This window comes from Cladophialophora bantiana (assembly GCF_000835475.1).
Source record: "Cladophialophora bantiana CBS 173.52 unplaced genomic scaffold supercont1.11, whole genome shotgun sequence".
NCBI classification, from domain to species: domain Eukaryota; kingdom Fungi; phylum Ascomycota; class Eurotiomycetes; order Chaetothyriales; family Herpotrichiellaceae; genus Cladophialophora; species Cladophialophora bantiana.
Genome location: NW_015971585.1, coordinates 690,056 through 711,646, shown reverse-complemented (window position 1 = coordinate 711,646; position 21,591 = coordinate 690,056). Strand labels below are relative to the sequence as shown.

The 21,591-nt window shown below is 52.3% G+C and overlaps 7 protein-coding genes across 7 annotated transcripts; 6 read left to right on the top strand and 1 right to left on the bottom strand.

Moving 5' to 3' along the window:
• Window positions 1-4,691: 4,691 nt before the first annotated feature.
• Window positions 4,692-6,810, top strand: Z519_07680 (uncharacterized protein; the record flags this gene model as incomplete). The annotated part of the gene is made up of 3 exons (XM_016765412.1): window positions 4,692-6,384; window positions 6,437-6,624; window positions 6,673-6,810. The coding sequence occupies 3 exons, from the start codon at window positions 4,692-4,694 to the stop codon at window positions 6,808-6,810; spliced, it is 2,019 nt and encodes a 672-aa protein (XP_016618381.1).
• A 1,283-nt stretch (window positions 6,811-8,093) lies between these two features.
• Window positions 8,094-9,483, top strand: Z519_07679 (uncharacterized protein; the record flags this gene model as incomplete). Its single annotated transcript, XM_016765411.1, has 2 exons — window positions 8,094-8,717; window positions 8,770-9,483. The coding sequence occupies 2 exons, from the start codon at window positions 8,094-8,096 to the stop codon at window positions 9,481-9,483; spliced, it is 1,338 nt and encodes a 445-aa protein (XP_016618380.1).
• Window positions 9,484-10,751: 1,268 nt separating this feature from the next.
• Window positions 10,752-11,330, bottom strand: Z519_07678 (uncharacterized protein; the record flags this gene model as incomplete). Its single annotated transcript, XM_016765410.1, has 1 exon — window positions 10,752-11,330. The coding sequence occupies one exon, from the start codon at window positions 11,328-11,330 to the stop codon at window positions 10,752-10,754; it is 579 nt and encodes a 192-aa protein (XP_016618379.1).
• A 1,195-nt stretch (window positions 11,331-12,525) lies between these two features.
• On the top strand, window positions 12,526-13,990 carry Z519_07677 (uncharacterized protein; the record flags this gene model as incomplete). The annotated part of the gene is made up of 2 exons (XM_016765409.1): window positions 12,526-13,713; window positions 13,811-13,990. 2 exons carry the CDS (start codon window positions 12,526-12,528, stop codon window positions 13,988-13,990), a joined length of 1,368 nt encoding a protein of 455 aa, XP_016618378.1.
• Window positions 13,991-14,647: 657 nt separating this feature from the next.
• Z519_07676 (uncharacterized protein) lies at window positions 14,648-15,558 on the top strand (the record flags this gene model as incomplete). Its single annotated transcript, XM_016765408.1, has 2 exons — window positions 14,648-15,094; window positions 15,172-15,558. 2 exons carry the CDS (start codon window positions 14,648-14,650, stop codon window positions 15,556-15,558), a joined length of 834 nt encoding a protein of 277 aa, XP_016618377.1.
• Window positions 15,559-17,541: 1,983 nt separating this feature from the next.
• Z519_07675 (uncharacterized protein) lies at window positions 17,542-19,422 on the top strand (the record flags this gene model as incomplete). The annotated part of the gene is made up of 3 exons (XM_016765407.1): window positions 17,542-17,978; window positions 18,025-18,759; window positions 18,810-19,422. The coding sequence occupies 3 exons, from the start codon at window positions 17,542-17,544 to the stop codon at window positions 19,420-19,422; spliced, it is 1,785 nt and encodes a 594-aa protein (XP_016618376.1).
• A 526-nt stretch (window positions 19,423-19,948) lies between these two features.
• Window positions 19,949-21,147, top strand: Z519_07674 (Grx4 family monothiol glutaredoxin; the record flags this gene model as incomplete). The annotated part of the gene is made up of 4 exons (XM_016765406.1): window positions 19,949-20,535; window positions 20,644-20,742; window positions 20,797-20,941; window positions 21,079-21,147. The coding sequence occupies 4 exons, from the start codon at window positions 19,949-19,951 to the stop codon at window positions 21,145-21,147; spliced, it is 900 nt and encodes a 299-aa protein (XP_016618375.1).
• Window positions 21,148-21,591: the final 444 nt, after the last annotated feature.

Here is a 21,591-nt window from a genome sequence, read left to right as displayed (position 1 = left end):
TGTTTCTTTGTCTTTCTTGCCCAGTCCAAGAATTCTATTGCAAGGTCGCCCCCGTGGTGGGGGGGGGGGGGGGATCTTAGCAGCGGGGGCGCAGGTCGTCTCGGAGGGAGGTTTGTGGCTTGTTGCAACAGGAATCGAACGAGATGTTTGATGTGTGGACTCGACGAGGGACATTGGACAGTCAAGACTGTCTTGCAGGTGTGAAAAGGTGGACCATGAGGTGCCGAGAAGCCGCTGTAGGTCCTGGCTGTTCCAATCGGGATGGAGTCAGGATTGATTGACTGCGGAGTGATGAAATGTTTCCATGGATTCTTCTGGATTGTCTCGCAGGCCGCTGAAAGGGGAAAATGGAATCGTGGTAGAGGGACGAATGGGAGTTGGGACGCGACAGGCCGTCGCTACAGGCCCAGAGAGGAGTCTTGATGAAGGAAGGTTCGACGCGGACTTGACCGCTAGGCTGTTCACCGGCGTGGTTTGCTGGTCCAGCTCATTTCTGATTCCAAGAGTGGTTCATACAAGAGGTGGTGGAGGAAAAAATTGGGGAAAATCGAAAGCAGGTGCAGGAGGCCGCGTGGAGAATTCGCCCTTGCTAGCCATGATGAGTTTAAGCGCCGGCGGGCTGTTGAATGCCAAATGGATGGATGGAAGACAAAATCTGCACCCTTTTTGACGTCGACGATAAAAGTCCCCTACCCAATTCCCTTCTCCTCCCTTTTTGCTAGGGAAGCTATCTTCAGCCCTGCTGATTGACAGGGTGTGCCCAGTGTGTCCACTTGTCATGGATGTTGGATAAGATGCTCCGTAAAGTGCGACGTCTGGCTTGGAGGAGGTGGATCATTTTCAAATTAAACTGCTTCGATTGTGGAACCTGGAATCTTTCTCGAAGGACTAAAGGCCGAGGGACGCTGGACAGTCAGCCACCCCTTCCAATGCTGGGGTGGATCTTGGGTGCGGTTTTGATTGTTCCAAGGACCCAGGCTTCGATTGTGGCCCCCTAACCCAGTTAAATCCAGTTAAAGCCAGGTCCCCCACCCCTGGCACCCACACCTGGGAGGCGGCCTTGACACATTTCCACGTGGCATCCCTGAGCCACCCAGCGCCAGGCTCCCCAGGCAGGCCAGGCTAACAGCAGGACCGCCAAAGGGTGCCGGTGCTTCCCTCAGCTGCCTAGCCTAGTACTCTCCCGACGGAGCCTAGAGGACTCTCTTCGCACCAGCACTTGAAGCTTGTCGCTCGCCTAGCCCAAAGGTGCTGGGGCACTAGACTTCAACTGCGGATTGTCAGGGCTCCATTGGCCTAAGACGCAAATCCCCTCCCTTAGTTTGTTTCATCTCGAGCCTGACGATCACCTCCTCGAACATGACCTTTGAAGTTGGAACCTCAAGGCGGAGTCCCTCGTACGCAATATTCTTCACTTGTGACTTGACCAGACAGCCTGGCATGCCACGTCTTCTGCCTTGGGTCCTTCGGCACCCCATCCAAGACTGGTCTAGCCCATACCCATTGGTCGAGGGTTGACCTCGACGCAAAGTCTGCGGTCCAGAGCCCGTGATTGAGGTTGCATGCTCGTACGCATTTCCTCTTGGCACATCTGATTGTACGTACAGCACCAAGCTCTGAAGAACTGCTCGTTTAAGACGAGTGAACCATGGTTGGTGCCCTCAGCTCACCGACCGGCGGGCACGAGCGTATCAAGCGGCAAGCCCTCGATACTCGAAACCCGGGCGTCGGAAAGTGGCCGGTAGCCTTCTGGAAATCTCAACATTCCTACCCTATGCCCTTTATGGGACCCTTGTCCTTTTGCTACCCCTGCATTTACCTTCTCTTTGTCGACTCGGGGGAATTTCTTAAATGCTATAATGGGGAAGGGGAGGAGGGTACTTTCGCACACGGCATTCCGGCACTGAAGCTTTGTTGTATCAAATCATACCATCGAGATGGACCTAAGTACATATCGCGGCATGGGTGGCTTCTCATTTTCACTCTGGTTGTGCATTCTGAGTGGCTCCCCCGGATGCTAACGGTCGATGCCTCCGTATGAGATGCTGGCTGGGGGCTTCGACCTTTTGGAGGCCTTGAATTTCCAACATATCCGGCCTTCCGAAACCACCAATGTTTCCTATCCTGAATACGTTGGCCGGGACCAGATAACGACTGATTGTACGACTCTCGCTTGGCCAAGAAAATCATAGTGCGTGTCTCGCGTCCCAGTCGCACGGCTGTCGATATCTGAGGAGCACTGCGAAGCTCCGAGAAGGTCAGCCTGTTTCGCGGAATGCGAAGGATGTCGTGCCTGGTCCTTTGCCAGGATTCAAACCAATAAATGAGTCAGGATGTTATTCATCTCCGAAAACGTGAAAATCCCAAGCACGCGCACGTTCTCCCTCTCTCCCCTCTTCTTCAGCCTGTGGGGATTGTAGGTGGTACTACCAGTTAGCTAACAGTATCGATGATGATCATTTGCAGTCTGAAGAGTAGAACCCGCTCTCAATTCTCCGTTCAAACATCAATTGGTGCGCTGCGGATCCACAGTCAATGGCATGAGTGTCACCAATGTCACTGGCATGCGCTGGTCAGCATCATCTTCAGATCATAAGTAATAACCGTCGATATAGGTAGTCCTCCGTACTCCGCAATGGGCGGTGGACCGAGTTGAACAAGAGATTACCACTGAATCGTGGAACTGCGGTGAACCTCTAGTTAGCCAATGCCGTTTCTTTCCGAGTGTTCCCAATGTCGTTTCTTGTCGGTCAGAGAAGTTTGGGATGGAGCTTTCCTCACGGGTGATTATGGTCCATCCCATCTCCTGGTCTGTGAGGCGCATAGCGTATCAGATGCGACCTTGTGTCTCCGCGGGCGATACAAGCACTGTCCCGATCTGCTGGAAGTGAAGGGACAATTCTAAGCCATCAAAGCGTCTTGTATCGTGGATGTTGCTCTACCCGCAAACAGTAAGGCGGAAGAGATGAATGCAGCCTGTGAATAGATTAGGCAGCAAACGAAACAGGACCATGTGCACATGATTACGGAGTACTCAAGTTACATTCATTGCTTGAGGAGGGATGGCGGATATGGAAACATTTCCTGAAGCATGCATCTTGGGTGACGATGAAAGTGGGTTTTATGGGGAGGGACTGATGAGGCTCTGACATAGTGGCCCATTTTTATTACTGAGCCATTTGGATGGCTTGACGTTGATGGACCCAGTAGAAGAAAAAAAAAATTGATGATGACAGTTCTTTAACTAACAAGACCTTCGGAACTGGGTACGAGGACCGAGTACAGCGGTGAAAGAAGATGCTGATGCCTATAACAAACAGTTACCTAGGTAAGCAGGCACCAAGAAACTAGAGAACAGGAGGTCGTTGGGGGCCCTTCGGGGTCCCTACCACTTTGTCTGTCACTCTTTGTCTTGTTTTTTTTTAACTGCCTGTCATGTCATGGCCGTGCCCGGCACCCGCTGTCAATGCCCGTCGCACCCGTGGGCTGCCGGCCGTGTGCCTGGCACCCACGCCTGTGATGATTCTTACTGGTACTTGACCGGCGCCACAGGCGCCACGTTGGGATGCAGAATTATACTGTACTTAGAACTCAGGCGTGTCCAAAGAATCATGGCCATCACGGTTGAGCGGTCAGTTGGCTGTCACGTCTAGTCTTCACCTCCTCTTTCCTGTGCTCTGTGCTCCGTACTCCGTATTACATCCCATCCTGTTCTCAATCCTCCTCCCCATCTCCTCTGCCCTCCGCTGCGAATCTATCTACCTTCTTGAATAAGTATTGAGTCCTGCCATAGACCGCGTCCCTCGTATCAGCATCGTTCATGAAATACGATCTCCGGCAGGTCGCCTTTTACGTTACCTTTTACCAAACACCTCCAGGAGAAAGAGACAAAAAGAAAAGGAATAACAGAACCCTAGCCGCGCCTCCATCATCCTCGCCACCTCATCAAAACTACGGAATACGTCTCCTGTTGTTCATCTCTCATTTCAGATTCTCATTTCAGATTCGAGCCAGCCCTGGTTCAGACAAATACTCAGACAGCTGCCCTACCAACGATACTTGTTTCGATCGTGGCTCCATCGCCGCTCGTTACGAGCGAATTCGAGCGCTAGCCTTCCCCCCTTGGAGGCCCATTGAAAGGAAACCCTTGAGACCAACAAAGCTGTCGAAGATCACTTCCAGCTCAACCAGTCTGCCAAAGCTGTCCGGCGTCTTCGCCAAATCGTGCGCCTAACTCGATCTGCCCTCCCTCGCCCTGTCAGCACACTCCTGGCGGGCCTGGCTCAGCACACACTTGTGGACGACACAGGACACACTGGGTAGTGGGCGACGGAGTCGTAAGTGGCCCGGAACGAACTTTTCTCGAATAATTACATCCTTACCCACTTTCAACCCTGGTGACCCTGTTCCCACCACCATCCCCCCAAAGGTACCCCCCCTGCCAGGGCCACCAAACCCAGGACCTTGCTAGCCTGCGGCTTAAGGGGCTCCACTATCCTCGTGGTCTCGTGGTGAGCAATCCCGGCTCTTCGTGGGTCGTGGGTTGCGCCCCGTTGGTGTTTCTGCCACACTACCGTCGACCGCCAGTCCTGCTCCTCTGGCCCTCTGAAATCGCCCAGTACGAGTGCGATGCTGTGCGGAACCTGTCCAAATCCTGAGCATCTTTACCCGCATGATTTCCAGTCTTCTCCATGCCCGAGCCAAAGGATGTGCCAGTGGACGGCTCTATGACTTCGGCGCCTGTTGTTCCAAATTTACCTGCCCAAGTCATTTCGTCTGATATCGCCCACGATTCTTCTTCCACCTCGAATTCGCCTCGTACCAACTCCGTTCGCCCACCTCCTCACCACTACCACTCCAGTTCAACCAGTCTCACCCAAAGCAAGAGCAGACGGTCGCTGGCATCTTTGGCACGTGAGAAGACATCTAACGCCTTCGCCAACTTGGCTTCCTTGGGAACAAGTTCTACACCAAGTCTGCGCTCGGCAACTTCGTCAGGTAGTCTATCCAAACAGTCCGCCTCTTCCGCCATCCCACGGCCAAGTCTTCCGCGTTCGCCAACCTCACCAGAATTGCAGGCGGCAGCACAGTCGCGGAGAACGAGCGGAGTGCCCATTCCAGTTCAAGAGTCGAGGAACAGCACCGCAGTCCCACCAATGCCGAACCCGGACAGGAAAGATGGGAAAATGCACCAGACGTCGTCCAAGATATTGCGCATGACCGACGATGAGAGGCCTTTCACCCGCGACTTTCAAGACCTCTTCGCCACCCTCATCACCAGCCTTCCACTCACACCACATCGGGTTAGGTTCTCGAGGGTTGAGGAGACGTTTTTATCAGAGGAGGCCATCACCAATCTCGGCTCTCTGAAGTTTTCTCAGTCTAACCGCATACCCGACCCCAAAAACCCGTCGAGATGGGTTGTCACAACGACGACGACAACCTTTTCTATGGCAAAGGAGATGGCTCGTTCAGTATGCCAACGGTTTGTAGATGCCCGATTGATTGAATCTGCCGAGTCCAAAGGCAACACAGCCTTTGTGACCAAAGGTGGCGTGTGGCAACTGACACCTAAAGGCTCAGCCACCCTGCATCGATTCTGCAGCCGGAATGGAATCAATGCGCGACATATTGAGCCGATACTACGAAGGAACCAGATGCAAATGGTCTCCTTGGAAAGGGATCCGGCTACCGATAAGCTTGTCCAGGACAGGCCCACGATCGAGATCATTTTCCGCAGATTCATGGGCTCAGAAGGCCCTAATCTGAAGAGTTCTACATCCTTATCAGACTCGGATTCCGTGTCTGAATATGCCACGGGGCTTGTGGGTGTCAAGATGGCCAAGGAACGACGAGTGTTAGACAAACTAGTGAACAACAGCTTTACTGGTAAGGCAGCGTCCGACTGGTTGCTCGATTGCTGCACGACTATCGATCGCAGAGAAACATACGAGATGGCAGAACTGTTTGTGAAGTGGCAGTTGATGGCCCCGGTGGTGGAGGACCGAGCATATATCCGATTGAATCCCATGGCCACATACTTTCAACCCACCAAGCATGCTATCTACACTATTACGGAGAGGGGACAGCGCGTCTGCGGCTGGCTTGCACGGCCGGCCAGCATTGACAGCGAAGATAGCCGGGATACCAAGGACCACAAGAGCCGGCTCACCAGGGATTCCAATGTCAGCCGATTGAACGTGATTCTTCAGGACGCGGCCCTCCGACTTCTCTTCAAGGAGTTTCTTAGGCAGTCCCTCTGCGAGGAGAATTTACAGTTTTATTTTGACGTGTCGGATTTTACCAGCAACTATCGAAATCTCGAGAAGTCTGGAAAGCTGGACCGACCTGAGGCCGTCAGGGAGACCCTTGCTGCTGCATATGGTAAGTCAATCGAGGGTGCTTTACTCCCGGACCCCCAGGTTGATCGGTTTAGGTCTGTACAACTCGTTTCTTGCTTCGGGAGCACCGTCAGAGCTCAACATCGACCATTCGCTGCGGAACCGGCTCGACACTAGAATGATCCGTACTAATGCTGATGATGAATCTATGCGTGAGAGTCTCGACGAAGTCGTGGATTTGTTTGAGCTTGCCCAAAGTGCCGTCTTCAAACTGATGGCAAGCGTAAGTTATTGCGCCCAACGAATTTACGTCGACTGACGCTTGTTCTAGGATTCTGTTCCCAAATTCCTTCGTGACCCCAGACACGCTGCGGTCCTTCGAGACCATGAAATCGATTTGATCGGCTCGAACCGCGCACTTTCGCCTGCGCCTGACCGAACCGTCAGTCGGTCGAATACACGATCATGACCTTTCTCCTTGCATGCATCTTCTTCGACGACTTCAACAGAGACCCGCTTGAGGGGTCCACGCTCATTCCAGCGATATCATTCTACAATCCCACATTCTAATGTGATGAATATATGAATTCAGAATCTGTGGTACGGATTCGGTGTACAAAAACGTCATTTACCTCATTGCGGGCGAAGCTGGGTGACCTTGCACGAGCATGTCCATGAGTCTCGCGATTTGAGTTATTGCGAGTATAGAATGATTTTTATTACTCGGCAGTGTACTGCCACATCTATTGCATACAATCTTGTACAGGTCCTGCATAGCGTGGTCGGAGGGGTGGCTGTGTTTTCTTTCTACGACTGGGCATGGCTTGAGGGGCGTGAACACTCCATTCTGCATTTGCATTGGAAAGATACCCCTGCGGAGGACGCGAGAAAAGTGTGGATAGGGAGAAGGGACAAGGCATAAGGGGGGGGATCGAGGTTACTGCAGACGTTGGCTGGGAAGTACGCAGAAGGAAGCTCAACATGTTGGTCGCTGGGTGTACGAAGCGTGGCTGTCGCTAGCTGTGTTGGAAACAGCAACGAAATGGACTGATCTTTGAAAATATTGCAGAATATGACTGCCTGTCCAACTTCCTTCCATTGTCATTCTTGTGATCAACTGGAGTCGGGTACCTTGGCTCTGTGTGACAGGCTATTGGGGAGTGCTGAGTGAGTGACTGCGCTTCACAATTGTCGTGCCCTCATATTACACTCGACTCCTACTCCGTGCACAGCGCGGACCCATGCCACCGCATTAATTTCGTGCCCCCTGTCCGGACAACCCCCTGAAATGGAAATCTTCCAGAAGGGAGATTCGAAGGGGAAGCGAGACGACCCCCTTGAAGATCCCGTGTTCCTGCAGTCCCATGTTCAATCAATGACACGCTGACCGGCCAAGGAGCATCGCGCATGTAACATCAGTCGGAGAATGCATTGTTAGTGATGATTTGACAACAGAAAAAGCACTCGGTAGCCGTTTGGCAAGTCCGACGGAGGTGGCTTGCATATGTGCTGAGGCTGAAGGTGTGGTGGTGGGTTAAAAAAGGGGCCGGATATCACGGAAAAACGATAATCCGTCACAAGCAAGCGAGGCAGGATCTCCGACTGCGATGTGAAGGTCCATCCTTCTGACCTGGCGTGGTCCTAACGGCAACCCTCCACGACAACGACAACGACAACGACAACATTGGTGGCGCACGGCGATGCCGTATCGACCAAACCAGAAGACTCATCCCTACCGGATTAGTTGAAGAGATGGCGACTCTAGATGCGCTTCAGCTGCTCAGATCCTCCATCGCGGTCTCAAAGCCCCCAGCCCTCACGAAAGCCTCAGATCCCGCCAACGCCGAAGAAAACCAAACAGATTCATTAGTCGAGGCGACGCATCTCTATTTTACACACCCGACCCCACAATGTCTCTCCTTAGACACCAAGACACGGTTCACATCGCAGAATCCGGACACCGCGCAAGTTGATTTGCGCAGCATCTTCTTCGCCTGGCAACAGAAGGATGTCCCAGTGCCTGAGTACATCGCCCGCGCCGCGGAGCTCGACAAGGAATTACCTGAAGGTCACAAAGTGCGAAATCTCATATTCGTCGAGCGCTTGGACTTGATCACCTGGCTGGAAGGCGCGTCAGAGGAGTCGGAGTATATCAAGCCTATCGAAGGTGCACCTGCTCTTGGAGATGCCATCAACAGGGCCGCAGAGGCCGCTGGCGGGGCGGCTGTGCCCACGGTTAGCGGCTCAGGTGTCGGAGTCGCACAATCTGCCGGTGGGCGACATGTTAAGGTGATCGATGCCAGGCTACAGGCAATCTACAATGGTGAACGAAGAATGGGTGATCACAATACAGTGTTACGGGGGATAAAGCCTACGGTAGGGAACCCCTCGCCACCACACCATTTCCGCTCCACTAACTCTGTAATAGGACTTCTCACATGTGCGAAAACACGCAGAGACCTTCCTCGGACGACGAAAAGGCGTCCCTTCGTCATCTACGCGACCGGGCGGCCTGCCAGCGAAACCGGCTCAACTTGCAGCTCGGCCTGCCGCAAATTCATCCAAACCCCTTGCCGCAGCCGTGTCTTCGAAACGATCCGACCCGATCATTCTGCTGTCCCCGTCGGCATCATCCTTGCTCCGTATGTCCAACATCAAAACTTTCCTGGACACTGGGCTGTATGTCCCGCCCGATCATCCCACCCTGTCAACCCAAACCACAGCCAATCTCCTCCACATCACTCGCACAATGCATTCTCTAAGTGAAAAGCCATACCGCTTCATCTTAGTCGATTCCCCCGAACACTTTAAGCCAGATTACTGGTCCCGGGTCGTTGCTGTCTTTACAACAGGTCAGATCTGGCAGTTTCGAGGGTACAAATGGCGAGAGCCGCAAGAATTGTTTGGCCACGTCCTCGGTATTTATGTCGGGGAGAAAGGACTACCCATCCCAGCGGAAGTCAAGGGGTGGGGGTCCAGCGTCAAAACCTTTGCTGTGGAGAGGTGGGACGAAAGGGCACATGGAGCAAATGTTGAACAAGAAACGAGAATGTCGAGACGCTGGAGGGATAGAGAGACAGTGGAGGAGGTGTGGAGATCTATTGAAGGGTATATGAGAGGCAGGGGAGAGTGGAAGAGGTGATCGTTGAGTGTTCTTAATGGGTTGGTGGATTGTTTGACAGACCATCAGAGATGTCAACAACTCCACCCAAGCAAAACGGCTATCTTTGCGACGATTATTGATCGGAGATTATGACTTGACGATCCATCCCTGATGGCAATCGTCACGTTCGCGAACGGGAATGCAGCTGAAGAAACTACCTCCACGAGCCACCGCAGCCGACCGGAAATAAAGGATCGATCGGGCAACAGCGAGATGGCGAGATGTCGAGATGGCCGCTTGTTGCCGTATCGGAGGATTTGCGCTGACCAACAGATGTTTGCGCCCTCCTTGAAAGCGCCCACCTTCCCGGCCACATCCAGCCCTTTGGGCCATTCCAACATGAACAAATCTGGAATCGCAACGCAGCTGCTTTACCCTGCCAAGTGGTAATGAGTGGTGGCTGAGGTGGTCAAGCGGTTCACGAAAGCTCTAGCGGTCTTATCAACTAGAATGAAGGTCTATTTAGGCAGCTATGAAGCACGGAGGATACGGCATGGAAAGCACACATGTGTATTTTTGGAGAGTCACCGAGATTGCCGCCAGTTCGAAAGAGACAGGCGAGCCAGTGTTATTCTCACTGGCACATGCTGCGGTGTTGGTATTTATCTACACTGTCGTCACCCGTTGATTGCAACGTTCTTCACTTGGTTCTCGGCGATCCCTCGCTTGTCAAATCTCTCATTTCCTATTTGACGTCCTTATTGCAGATCAACGAAAAATACAGAAGAGAGGAAGAAAAGAAAGAAGAGAAATACCCTTCCATCCACCCATCCATCCAGTCATCGACCATTGCTAGTTTGGGAGGTGCAAGGCTGAGAACCCCTGAAGGCGTGAAGGTTTGACACCGCTAATAGTGGGAGACTACGGTAGATACCAGGTCGTCGCTTGTCGACTCAAAGTAAGATAGTTCGCGAGAGCCGAGCTACGCTTTCAGTGAGAGTTGGAGAGCTGACACGCGCAGCCCCTCCTGCATTATTAGCTGAATCGCGAACGGTATCACCTTGTCGCTGTTGACCACCGTTCTCATACTCCTAGGTCAACTTGATTTTTTTTCCATATCAGACTGCCATGAATCCGCTGAATTTCCTCGCTTCGTGCTCACGCCCGACTGATTCAGTAACAAGTTGCAATTCTATCCACATGTTAGGAGCGTTCCTTTTCCCGACTTCCTCGCCCGTCCCCCGATTCCGCCGAAATTGCCAGAGACGGACTGCGTGAGTCCGTGATCTCTTTCTGTTTCCCATACTTCAGAGAGGCTCATTTATCCACTCACTGCTGAATGCAACTCCACTGCGGATGAAGAGCTGCGTGATGGGGCACCGGCGCTCCGCTTCGGAAACAAAGTGCCTGAACTTCGGATCATCACTGCCACCCTTCACATCGGTTTGGACTTTAACGTTCAAAGCGACCTTCTCCCAGTTCGGGTTGCCCTGCTCGCCTTTGACCAACACCGCGGTCGGCAGTAGGCCCTCAACCGCAACATCCCATCGACCAAGCTTGATGTTGTGGTCCTTGGCAACCACAGACCCGGTCACTTGAGTGCAAGAGCCCAAACTGGCCAATGAGTAGGAGACGGGTGAGGGTGACGAGTCATTTCCGCCCAGAACCTGGTAGGTGTCGGTCTGAATCTTGTATGGCTTGCCCTCCACGTCAATGGTTTGGAGAGTCCCCGTCCCTTGCCCGCGGATTCGCACCGGAAGGCTCTGAAGGGCGATTGCGGAGCCGGAAAATTGACGCAAACTGACCAACGGCCGACAGAGAGAGGATTGCGCCAGCTGGATACTGACGCAGCGACTCGCTAGAGCACCACCCTTAGTTCGAAACATGGTCAACAGGGTTAATATTGTTGTTCAGCCTTCACCGCTTAGACTACGCTCGGGACGTCTCCTTTCAGGTTTGGAGGGGTGACCCCGAGGGATAACGAGGAGCAGGCAATGAGAAACAAGGAGGCCAGAGGTTGATATCCAGGGACGAAACCTGGGGAGGGCGCGTTCGTCGCAAGAGTTTCTAGATCGGAGTACAACATGACTGGGGCAGTAATTCCCTGCATAGCTTATATGAATCTAGCCCTCCCGTGTCCGAAATTTTTCCGTGTTGTTGCTGAAGTTTTGTCGTGTCATATCATATTGCGCCATTTCCCTGGCGAATGGCGAAGGACATGAAATTTACTTAGCGGAGCTCTTAGTACAGCGTACAGGTGGAGGCAAGGCTGAAGTCTTTAGGACACTAGAGAATGACTAAAAAATGACAAGGCTAATAGAACGTTGTAATCCGAAGGCATTCTGACACATGAGCTGATGGCTTAGAATACCTCTTTCTTCTTTTCCTCCTTCGCCTTTCGAACGGGTCCAGCAGCGGATACAGCGCACCAGAAAGTATACGGTGAATCGTTGGCGCCACACATACACAGCTTCGTCGTTGCTGGTACAATACGGAACATTAGTGTAGAGACAAGAGGTTGCCCAATGAACGTAAAACCCAGTGCCATGAGACATGGAGGCCTTTCAAATTCGCGCCAACGCCCCTATAGACATCGACCGAATACAAAGTACATACTTCCGCGCTGTCATGACCTTCCGTCCATTCCGACTACAGCCCGGCACCAAGACCGGCGAACAGCGAATATATTAGGTAAGAGGACGGCATCGGGCGCGGCATTGCGACATCTGTTTCCTTGTTCCATCACAATGCAGCCGTCACTATTCCTCTTTGATCATGCATATATGGGCGCCAATCTGCCGTGCGGAGCATTCGATACTCTCACCTACCTCGGTCGCATATTGCTCGCCCACAATCCCCCAAAAAGGGCAGATCCCATCGTACAACGTGCTTGCGAACGACGCCACCGGATTCCCGGCACCCTAAGCGGCAGACTATGGAGAGGCTTGAAGCCGCCAACATTTACCCTTTCCAGTTTCAATATTATGCCTTCAGTGGGGAGCACGTCCAATCCTTAATTCTAGTTTCTGGCGACCAAGGATACAAGCTGGACGAAGTGCAGCCCGGAAGAGAATCTTCATCATGCGCCATCATAATGTCAACAAGAATGTCGAAGACCTGTCGGCCATGACCCCACAGAGCTCGTGGCATTCGTCCGAAAAGACGCCCAGAACTCCAATCGCAGATGAAGGGGAACACAGTCGACAGCAAGAGCCGTCACGGCAGCTTGGTTTTGTACCTCCCAATGGAGGGTTCGAAGCATGGTTGCTGGTCTTCGCGGGCTTTCTCGTTTTTGCCAATGTCTGGGGCATCGTAAGCACGTTTGGGGCGTTTCAAGCATTCTACATCAGAGACCTCCTTTCTACCGAGTCGGCATCAGCAATCTCATGGATTGGCAGCGTACAGGCTTTTCTGGTCGTCTTTACGGGCGTGTTTGGCGGTCCCCTCTTCGATCGTGGCTATCTCAGATCGCTTGTCTTCACTGGCTGCTTCCTCACCGTGTTCGGCATGATGATGACAAGCTTGGCCAAGTCCTACTATCAAGTCTTCCTTGCGCAGGGGATCTGTGTCGGCTTGGGGGCTGGGCTATCCTATGTCCCGACCTTAGCCCTCATCTCGACGTACTTCACAACCAAGCGCCCCATCGCAATTGGGATCGCGGCGGTAGGCTCGAGCGTCGGCGGCGTCATCTTTCCCATCATGTTTCGCAGATTGCAGCCCCAGATTGGCTATGGCTGGACCGTCCGCTGTATTGGCTTTATCAACCTGGCTTTCGCAGTCTTCATCTGCCTCATTCTCGGCAGACATAGGAAAGACGGAGGGGGTCAAGCGCGACCCTTATGGGATCTGACGGCACTCCGCGAGCCAATCTTCCTTCTGTGGACCGCCTCATTGTTCTTCCTCTTTTTGGCCTACTATATCCCTCTTTTCTTCATTGTCTCCTGGGCACGCTGGGAGCTGGATACATCTGAGGACATGGCATTCTACATGCTCGCCATCTTGAACGGTGGATCGTTCCTGGGTCGCACGTTTCCATACCTTCTGGGCCAGCGGGTGAAGCCGGTCTACACCCTCATCTTCTCCGCCATCCTCGGCACCGTACTAATATTTTCCTGGATTGCCATTCACAGCTCGGTGGCATTTATTGTCTGGTGCGTCCTCTGGGGATTTGTTGCGGGGGTCCTGGTCACCGCTCCAACCTCCACAATGCCGCATCCTGTGATATCACCAGATATGAGCGTGATCGGCACAAGAATGGGAATGAGCTGGGTGAGTTTCACTTCCATCTTGCAAATCGATATCGGTTTGCACGAGACTTCTCCTCTCCTTGTGACCTTAGCAATACTAATTGACACTTAAATTCTAGAGCGCCGCCGCCGTGGGATCTATTATTGGATCGCCCATCGCTGGAGCCCTTGCCAACGTCGCTTCTGGAGACTTTCTCCATGCACAAATATTTGTCGGTGCCGTCATGGCAGCAGGGGCCATTTGCTTGATTCCGCCATTGCTCGCAATTGAGAAACATGACCACAAATCTAAAAGTTGATTTTGTTTGTCCACTTGTATTTGAGCGTGACTGCAATGAGCCCTGACATTGGAGGGGCGTCTCTCTCTTTGCATCTTTGTCCAATGTTGCACAAACAGGAGTTGGAATGGATGTCGTACGAGAAGCCGGGCGAGGCCATCACTTAGCATTGCAAGCATTGGAACAGCGTACATTGACGAAAGTCATATACACGAGCGATTGCAGGACTCGAAACCTCCAGCCAAATAATAAACTCTCTGATTGCTACAGGAGCATTGTTATGCTGTACCGAAGATTCCGGCGGTTAATGCATTCGGGAGCAGCCTTGCCTGATGTTCTGCCCGGAATATACAGTACGGAAAATGCTACCTTACAGTGAGCGCCTAGTATAGAATGTTGCTTACAAACTACCCCCCAAATCTAAGGATTTCGTTCCTCAGCGCCGCGCTTTCGATCTTCTCAACCGAATGATCTTGCCATATGCCGTGTGTTGCTTGTTCAACCAGCTGATATATCACAGACATAAAGGGAGCCAAGTCTAAGCTGTATTCTTCTAGGGAGAAAGAAAGCCTCGACAATCGGATCAAGATTTGGCATGATAAATATTCTGAACATCACCTCTTCCCAGACCCATCAATTTCCTTGGACCTGGACGAGTCTGTCCTACTTGCGTCTCAAATGGACGTGCTCTTCCGGACAGCATGCGACACGGCAAATCTTCCATTACTGCCGCCGTACCTCTCCGGTATGTTGATGACATTCTCCGGGTATCACCTTATCTATTTGTCCATCGGACCGTGGCTTTCGGCGTTCTTCTTTCCGAAAGTATACCCTCATCTGCGTGGCGAGAAGAAACTGGACTGGGATGAGAATGTCGTGTCCCTCATTCAAGCGGTTGTGATATGCGTTTTGGCAACTTCAGTCGTCCTGTTCGACGCGGATAGACAACGCAGGACTTGGCAGGAGAGGGTCTGGAGTCATACGGAACCCGCCGCCATTGTCCTCACTGTGGCAAACGGCTATTTCTACTGGCATTTGATCATGATGATTCGACATCGAAAGGTGTTTGGCTGGGCGATGGTTGCTCATGCCCTGGCCGTTTCATTCCTGATGACCAATTGCTATGTGAGTTAGAGCTTCCCCATCTGGTGTCGGAATTTCAGAGTGTCTTTTCTAATTATTGGAAAAAAACCGAGAAACAGAGACCGGCTTTCATGAGCTATGCACCAGCATCCTTCCTGTACGAGATTTCCACCGTTTTTCTGGACGTGCAGTCGACTTTACGCTCGCTGAAGATGGAGGGCACGACGATCCAGATCGTCAATGGGATGGCACTGTTTGTTTCATTCTTTCTCTTGAGGGTCGTCTACGCCACGTATCTCCAGACATGGTTCTACATGGACCTCTGGGCGGCCTTGACAGCGAGGGACAACGATATCCCCATGGGGTCGGCGAGGATTCCGATTTGGCTGTTAGTGAGCCACGCTCTGGCGGCGATGACGCTACAAGGACTGAATTACCTGTGGTTCTACAAGATCAGCAGGGCTGTCTCCCGTAAGTTGTTTGTGGGAAAGACGGCCAAGGAATGAGGGATATGCGAGGCATTTGGGTTCATCTATTTCGAGCCTCGCTCAAAGAAAAAGGATGACCAAGGTCTATTGGGGACCAGGATCATCTACTGATAGTCCCTTGATGCCTCCAGGACGAAGCGGATCCGCAAGATGAATAGCATTGTCCTGGAGAGGTAAACGTTCGATCTAATACCCACTCAAGGAGAATGATGTCCTTACTCCTTGCAGCCCCTGGGATTCTGCCTTGCTGCACTACCTTCTCGACGCACTGTATATTCCTAGGATTGCACTGACCCAACTAATGCCTTGATCCATTGCAGGCGCACGGTTGTCGACTAGAAGTACGGAGTAGGTACGGTACCTACAGTAGGTAAGTAAGTACTTAGGTACTCGTTCGTTAAACTTTCGGGAAGCCTGGGCGCCAATTTGAGCGCCGGATCCCTTCCGCGGTCAGGCCTAACTAAGGGACCGGACCCTATTATTAAGCTTCGCCGCGACTAGAACTGAAGATAAGGAAGGAGGAGCCGGACTGCTCGCCTGTGTCGGCGCCAAGTGGACTGGGTATTCGTAGTACCTACATACCTGCCCCCTCCAAGTGGTGTTCTACGCGAACACTCTTCCATTTTTTCCGAGACCCAAGATTGAATTCGTCTGCTTCGAAAACACAAAGGCACCAGAAGCACTCTACTTGTCGAAGCCGAAATCATGACCCTCTGTGTCAAGGGACACCCGCCTCCGCCTCTCGAGACCCTTGAACGCATTGGCTACTCACTTTGACCTTAGCCTGTTTGCATAAAGGACCCAGACCGAAGAGGCCGAGCACCAAGCAGCCCCAAGGGCATGATGAGCATTTATCTCGCATAAATAGCGTGAAAGAGTTGGCGAAAGCGGAGAGGACCCCGCAGACAGTAGGCTGAGAATCCTTGCAAAGAGATGGCACAGCTTGGCTATTGAGACCGAAATTCATTTCCTAGTTCATCACGGATACTGCCTTGTCCACGCCATCACCCAGCCGAAGTGCCCAGGATGTGCCAGCACATGTCACAGCGTCTGTCGCTTCTAGGAACCAGCAAATCAAAGAAAGATACCCTTGCAGAGACACACCTATGTTGAGTGTTTCAGAAATTGCAACGTGGTCTTGTGCCTGGCCGGGGTGGTCGGCCCTTGCCTCGTGTGGAATGGATCAAAACGAGCCCATTCTGTTTGAAGTGTTAGCATGCCTGCCGTGGCGTCCACTAAGGCACTTGAATCACACGTCCTACGACCATCACCACATTCACTAATAGCATCTGTCCTTCTGTGCAGTCTTCTCCCTGGCCTCCAAGAAGCCCCTGAATTCGAATTCCACCCCATTCCTTGCCTCCGATGGCTGCGGCTTTACGAGATGACTAGTGATGGTCCAAGTGAGGAGCATTCCTGGATGGGAGGCCGAGCTGTGGCACGGGATAGCGGCCACGATCAACAGATGGCTGTGGCTTGCAGACGCCTACCTACAAGGTTGGTTACGAGGAGCTTTCCGAACCCTATGGAAGAATATTCCTTTGGCGCGTGGAATGTTTGCTCGCCCCTTTCGGCTCCATGCTCCGAATCCACGCGAGAAGAGCCAGTCAAATTCCAGCCGACCGTCCTTCACCTCCAGCCGACTCTTATCTGGGGCTGAGCACGTTGATGGGCAGAGAAGTCCGGGGGGTTGACGCAAGATAACGCGCGCTTAGGGGGCCACGTTGCCCTATTTCAGCGAGTGGCTGGGTATGCAAGCCGGCGCTGGTATGAGTGTTAGCCAAACCGTCCTGCTTTCTGGCATCCTCCTCCCCGAAGCCATGCATGGGCACCAACCGGGGGTGACCATGTGACACGGGAGTAGCTCGCAATCAACGGAGAATATTGAAACGGTCTCTAGTACCTATCCTGTCTTGCTCTTAAGAGGGTGGCCATCACTTTGAGAGCTTCTACGAGGATTCTTCTTGGACGCGTGACAAGATATCTGCCAGCCTTCCAGCCATGGAGCCAGTTTGTAGCACGTTGAGTGTCGTTGCTGGTGTCGCTAGCATTGTCTCCGTCATTGGCAAATCGGTGGCCACCTTGACGCAACTACGCCAAAGGTATCGGGAGGCCGAACTCAATATTAATCTTTTGACAGGGCATCTTCGAACTGTACGGACCGCCCTACTTCAAGTACAGAACTGGGCAGAATGTCTGCCGGGGGATTCTCAACACTACCAACTGATGATTGACCTTGGAGATGCCATCACCCATTGCAAGTTACTTGTCGAATACATCGACAGTCAGATTTCGAAATTCCAGTGGAGCGACGAGGAGCTCCTGAGGGTCGGCAGCAAGGTCCTCTATCTTCTCGAGGACCAAGCCACCAAAGACTGTCTTACCCGTCTGGATCATCAGATCAATGCTCTCAATCTGTGCCTAACGGCGTCCCAATGGTAAAATACCCGATTCTACCTATGAGCTGGTCATTAACCGAAGTAGTCGAACACCAAACGACCAGAAACGTTTGCTAGAGAGAGATGAGAGCAGAGAAGTCCTCAACCAAGCCAAGGACGACGCCACGTCTCTTGTCGGTTTCCGCGATTCTGCCTCTTTCGCTACTTTCAGAACCAATCTATCCTCAGCCACGAAACTGTCAAAGACGTTCGACTTCGATGGTCTGCTTCTACGACACAAGATTTATCAGAACACCTTTCGGTCAATGCTCCGACGTGCCACTAGTCCCACCGAAGAGCGCACCGGGGAGAAAGGACAACGGCGGGCACTCTCCGACACTCCCATCATTCAGCTCAAGAGTACTGCACGCGACTCGGCCAAGATCGACCTGAAGCTCAAGCAAGATGCCCGCAAGTTGAGCAAAGAAGTCAAGATCCTTGCTGTTGGAGACAAACATGGCAAGTCCGCCATCGTCAAGCAAATGAGACAAAGATATGGTCGGCCTTACTCAGACTCTGAAGTCGAACAATATCGACAATCAATCACATCTCTCGCTGTCAAGGCCCTTGTGGCTGTCCTCGACTACGTCAAGGACATTGGGACCGGCCTCGTCAGTCAAGTCAGCAGAGATCATGCGGCCATTATCCGAGATTTTGCGGAATCAGGGGGTCCCGATTGGAGAGTCCCCGTGGCACTCGCAGGTTCTGTCAAACACATATGGAACAATTGGCATGTTCGACAAGCTTTCTCAGTGATGCAGCAACATGGACAGACTGCCTAGTAGGTTGTACGGTGCCTGAATAGCTCGATGTCGACTGATATTTCTACAGCTATCTCAACGCGATCGAAAGGATTTGTCGGGCTGACTACACGCCCAGCAACATGGACATCATCCGAGCTCCCGAAACCATCGACACCATGAAAGAGACGGAATTGGTCATGAACTCATCGACACTGCGCATCATCGAACTCAAGGAACAATATGCGATGAAAATAATTTCGCAGTTCGCAGATGTCCAATTCTGTCTCTTTGCCATCGACCTCACTTGCTACGACCGGTATCTCGATGATACGCAGAGCTCGAATGAACTTCTGGAGAGACTGTCGGACCTCAAGGCCATTTGCCGATCCGAGTATTTCGCCAAAAGCATTATTTTGCTCGTCTTTACCAACGCGGCGGTGTTCAAAAAACGCATTGCAATCTCACCCATGAAGTCCCACTTTGAGGACTACAATGGGGGCAAGGACGTCAGCGCTGCTACGAAATATATCTTCAAGAGGTGCAAACAAGTCAACAAAATGGACTTGCCGCTGTTCTGGCACATTTACGACTACACGGTTAACGAGGGCGAAGCTGAGGCGATGGACCATTTTTTCATGCAATCTGCTGCGAGTATTACAGCCGTGTCGTGGATGAGGGAGATGGGATTTGGAACACCATGACGAGGGGCATGTGTCCGCTGGATTCCTCTGAGCATACCCGACGACAGCAGGGAAGCCGTGGTCATGAGAAAGCAGACACAGAATGCAGAGCGGCCGCGAAGAGGAGAGCCAGACCGAGACAACATTATGTATACTAGCTCCATACATTGTTTTTATACTGACTGCCCTGTATAGGTGGTAAATAATCTACTTGTCACCCCCTATGCAAAACCGCATCTCCTGAGAAATCCCCGTGTCAGAATAGTTCATGGATGGACAGCCTCACTAACCTGAGGGGTAGGGGTCTCCTCGGAGGCGACAGGGCTGGGCGATAAAGACGAAGGTGTGGCGTCATCGATACAGTAAAATACGAAACACCATCACGCATCTTTTTCTCTCGTACAATTACTAAACTTTAGATTTGTCGCATAACCAATTTCTGTCCCCGGATTCCTTTTATGCTCCCTGGATTTGATTTGTCGTTACTTTCTACCTTAACTGTCTGCATCCTTTCAGTTGGAATTCTGGCACCTCCAGAAACCTAGCCATGGCGACCTTGACGCTCCAAGAAATCCCCTCGGAAGCCGCTTTCAACCAACACATATCCTCTACCTCCCCTTCGCACCTCCACGTAATTTACTTCCACACTCCCTGGGCAGCGCCCTGTGCCCAGACGAACGCCATACTATCCGCACTCGCGTCGACCTATCCTTCGTCCCGCAACTCCGATCTCTCCTTCCTATCCATAAATGCCGAAGAATTACCCGATATCTCAGAAATCTACGATGTGACTGCTGTCCCCTACCTGGTCATTCAACGAGATGGGAAGACATTGGAGACGGTCAGTGGGAGCGACGCGAGCAAATTGAGAGCGGCGGTGGAGAAACATGCTGGCACTGGCTCCGACGCGGCGCACGTCAACGGCAATGGGACGGCGAATGTGCCACCCCCTTTGAAGGCGGAGCCGCAGAGTCAAGCGCAGACGAACGGAAGCTCGCAGCAGCCGACCTCGACAAAGGACCTGAGCTCTTATGCGCCAACGCCTTCGGATCCGCAGACGGCGCCGGCATATTCGTCAGGCCTTGAGGCGAGAGAGGAGTTAAATGATCGATTAGCGAAGTTGGTGAAAGCCGCGTAAGTTCCACACTTAAGGTCACGTATCGGCATGCGAACAGACACTTGCGCATGAAACATGTCACATGTCGCGGGGAAGTCTAACTGAGATTGTTTGTGGACGTCTAGGCCGGTTATGCTCTTCATGAAAGGAACCCCCAGTGCGCCGCAGTGCGGGTTTAGCCGCCAGCTCGTCAGCATTCTGCGCGAGAATCAAGTGAAATATGGGTAAGGCTACAATTCACCGCCGCTATCTTGGACATCCCGACGTGGGAACCCCAGACAGGGGGCTAAAGGGCTGCGCAAATATAGGTTCTTCAACATCCTCGCTGACAACGATGTCCGCGAGGGCCTCAAGGTGTTTTCCGACTGGCCCACTTTCCCGCAGCTCTATACGAACGGGGAACTTGTTGGGGGGCTGGACATTGTACGTTTTTATCCCCTCCTTCCTTGCTGCTCCTCTCTCAGTATCGTCACTATTGCGGATCCTGGAATTCTTGTTTCACGGCCGCTCTGTTCGGTTTCAACGAACACGGTGCTGATTAATATTACGTTTGTGTATAGGTCCGAGAGGAGCTAGAAGCCGATCCGGACTTCTTCGCGCCCTATCGGGCCACAGCCACCACCGCGTGAAGCGGCCATTGCAGTCGAACCCGCAATTGCCAGACTATGGCCCAGCGGCTAGGACATGTCAGTGCTCCGCGCGAGTCATCAATGAGGACCTAGGTATGAAACGTGTATGGGGGAGCGTATGATCTTTTCCAAATGAGAAATGAGCGCAAAACCAAAACCAAGACCAAAAACCAAAATCTCTTTGTGTATAGTTTGTGCGAGACTCGGAAGTCAAGTTCGCTGTCCTTCTTTCATTTTTCTGTATGTATATCCGTGTGTGTCTCGTCTTGTCGCTGCTCTGCTGCTATAGCGGAATCTGCAAAGCCCCCTCTCTGCGTCTTCCAAAAAGTTCAATGTCCTTGATGTCTTGCACTCCCCATTGCGTGCAATACGAAGCCCCTGAGATGCGATCCAGTATTGTCCTTGGTCTTTGAATCTACGGACGTACTGCATATGTGGTGGCAC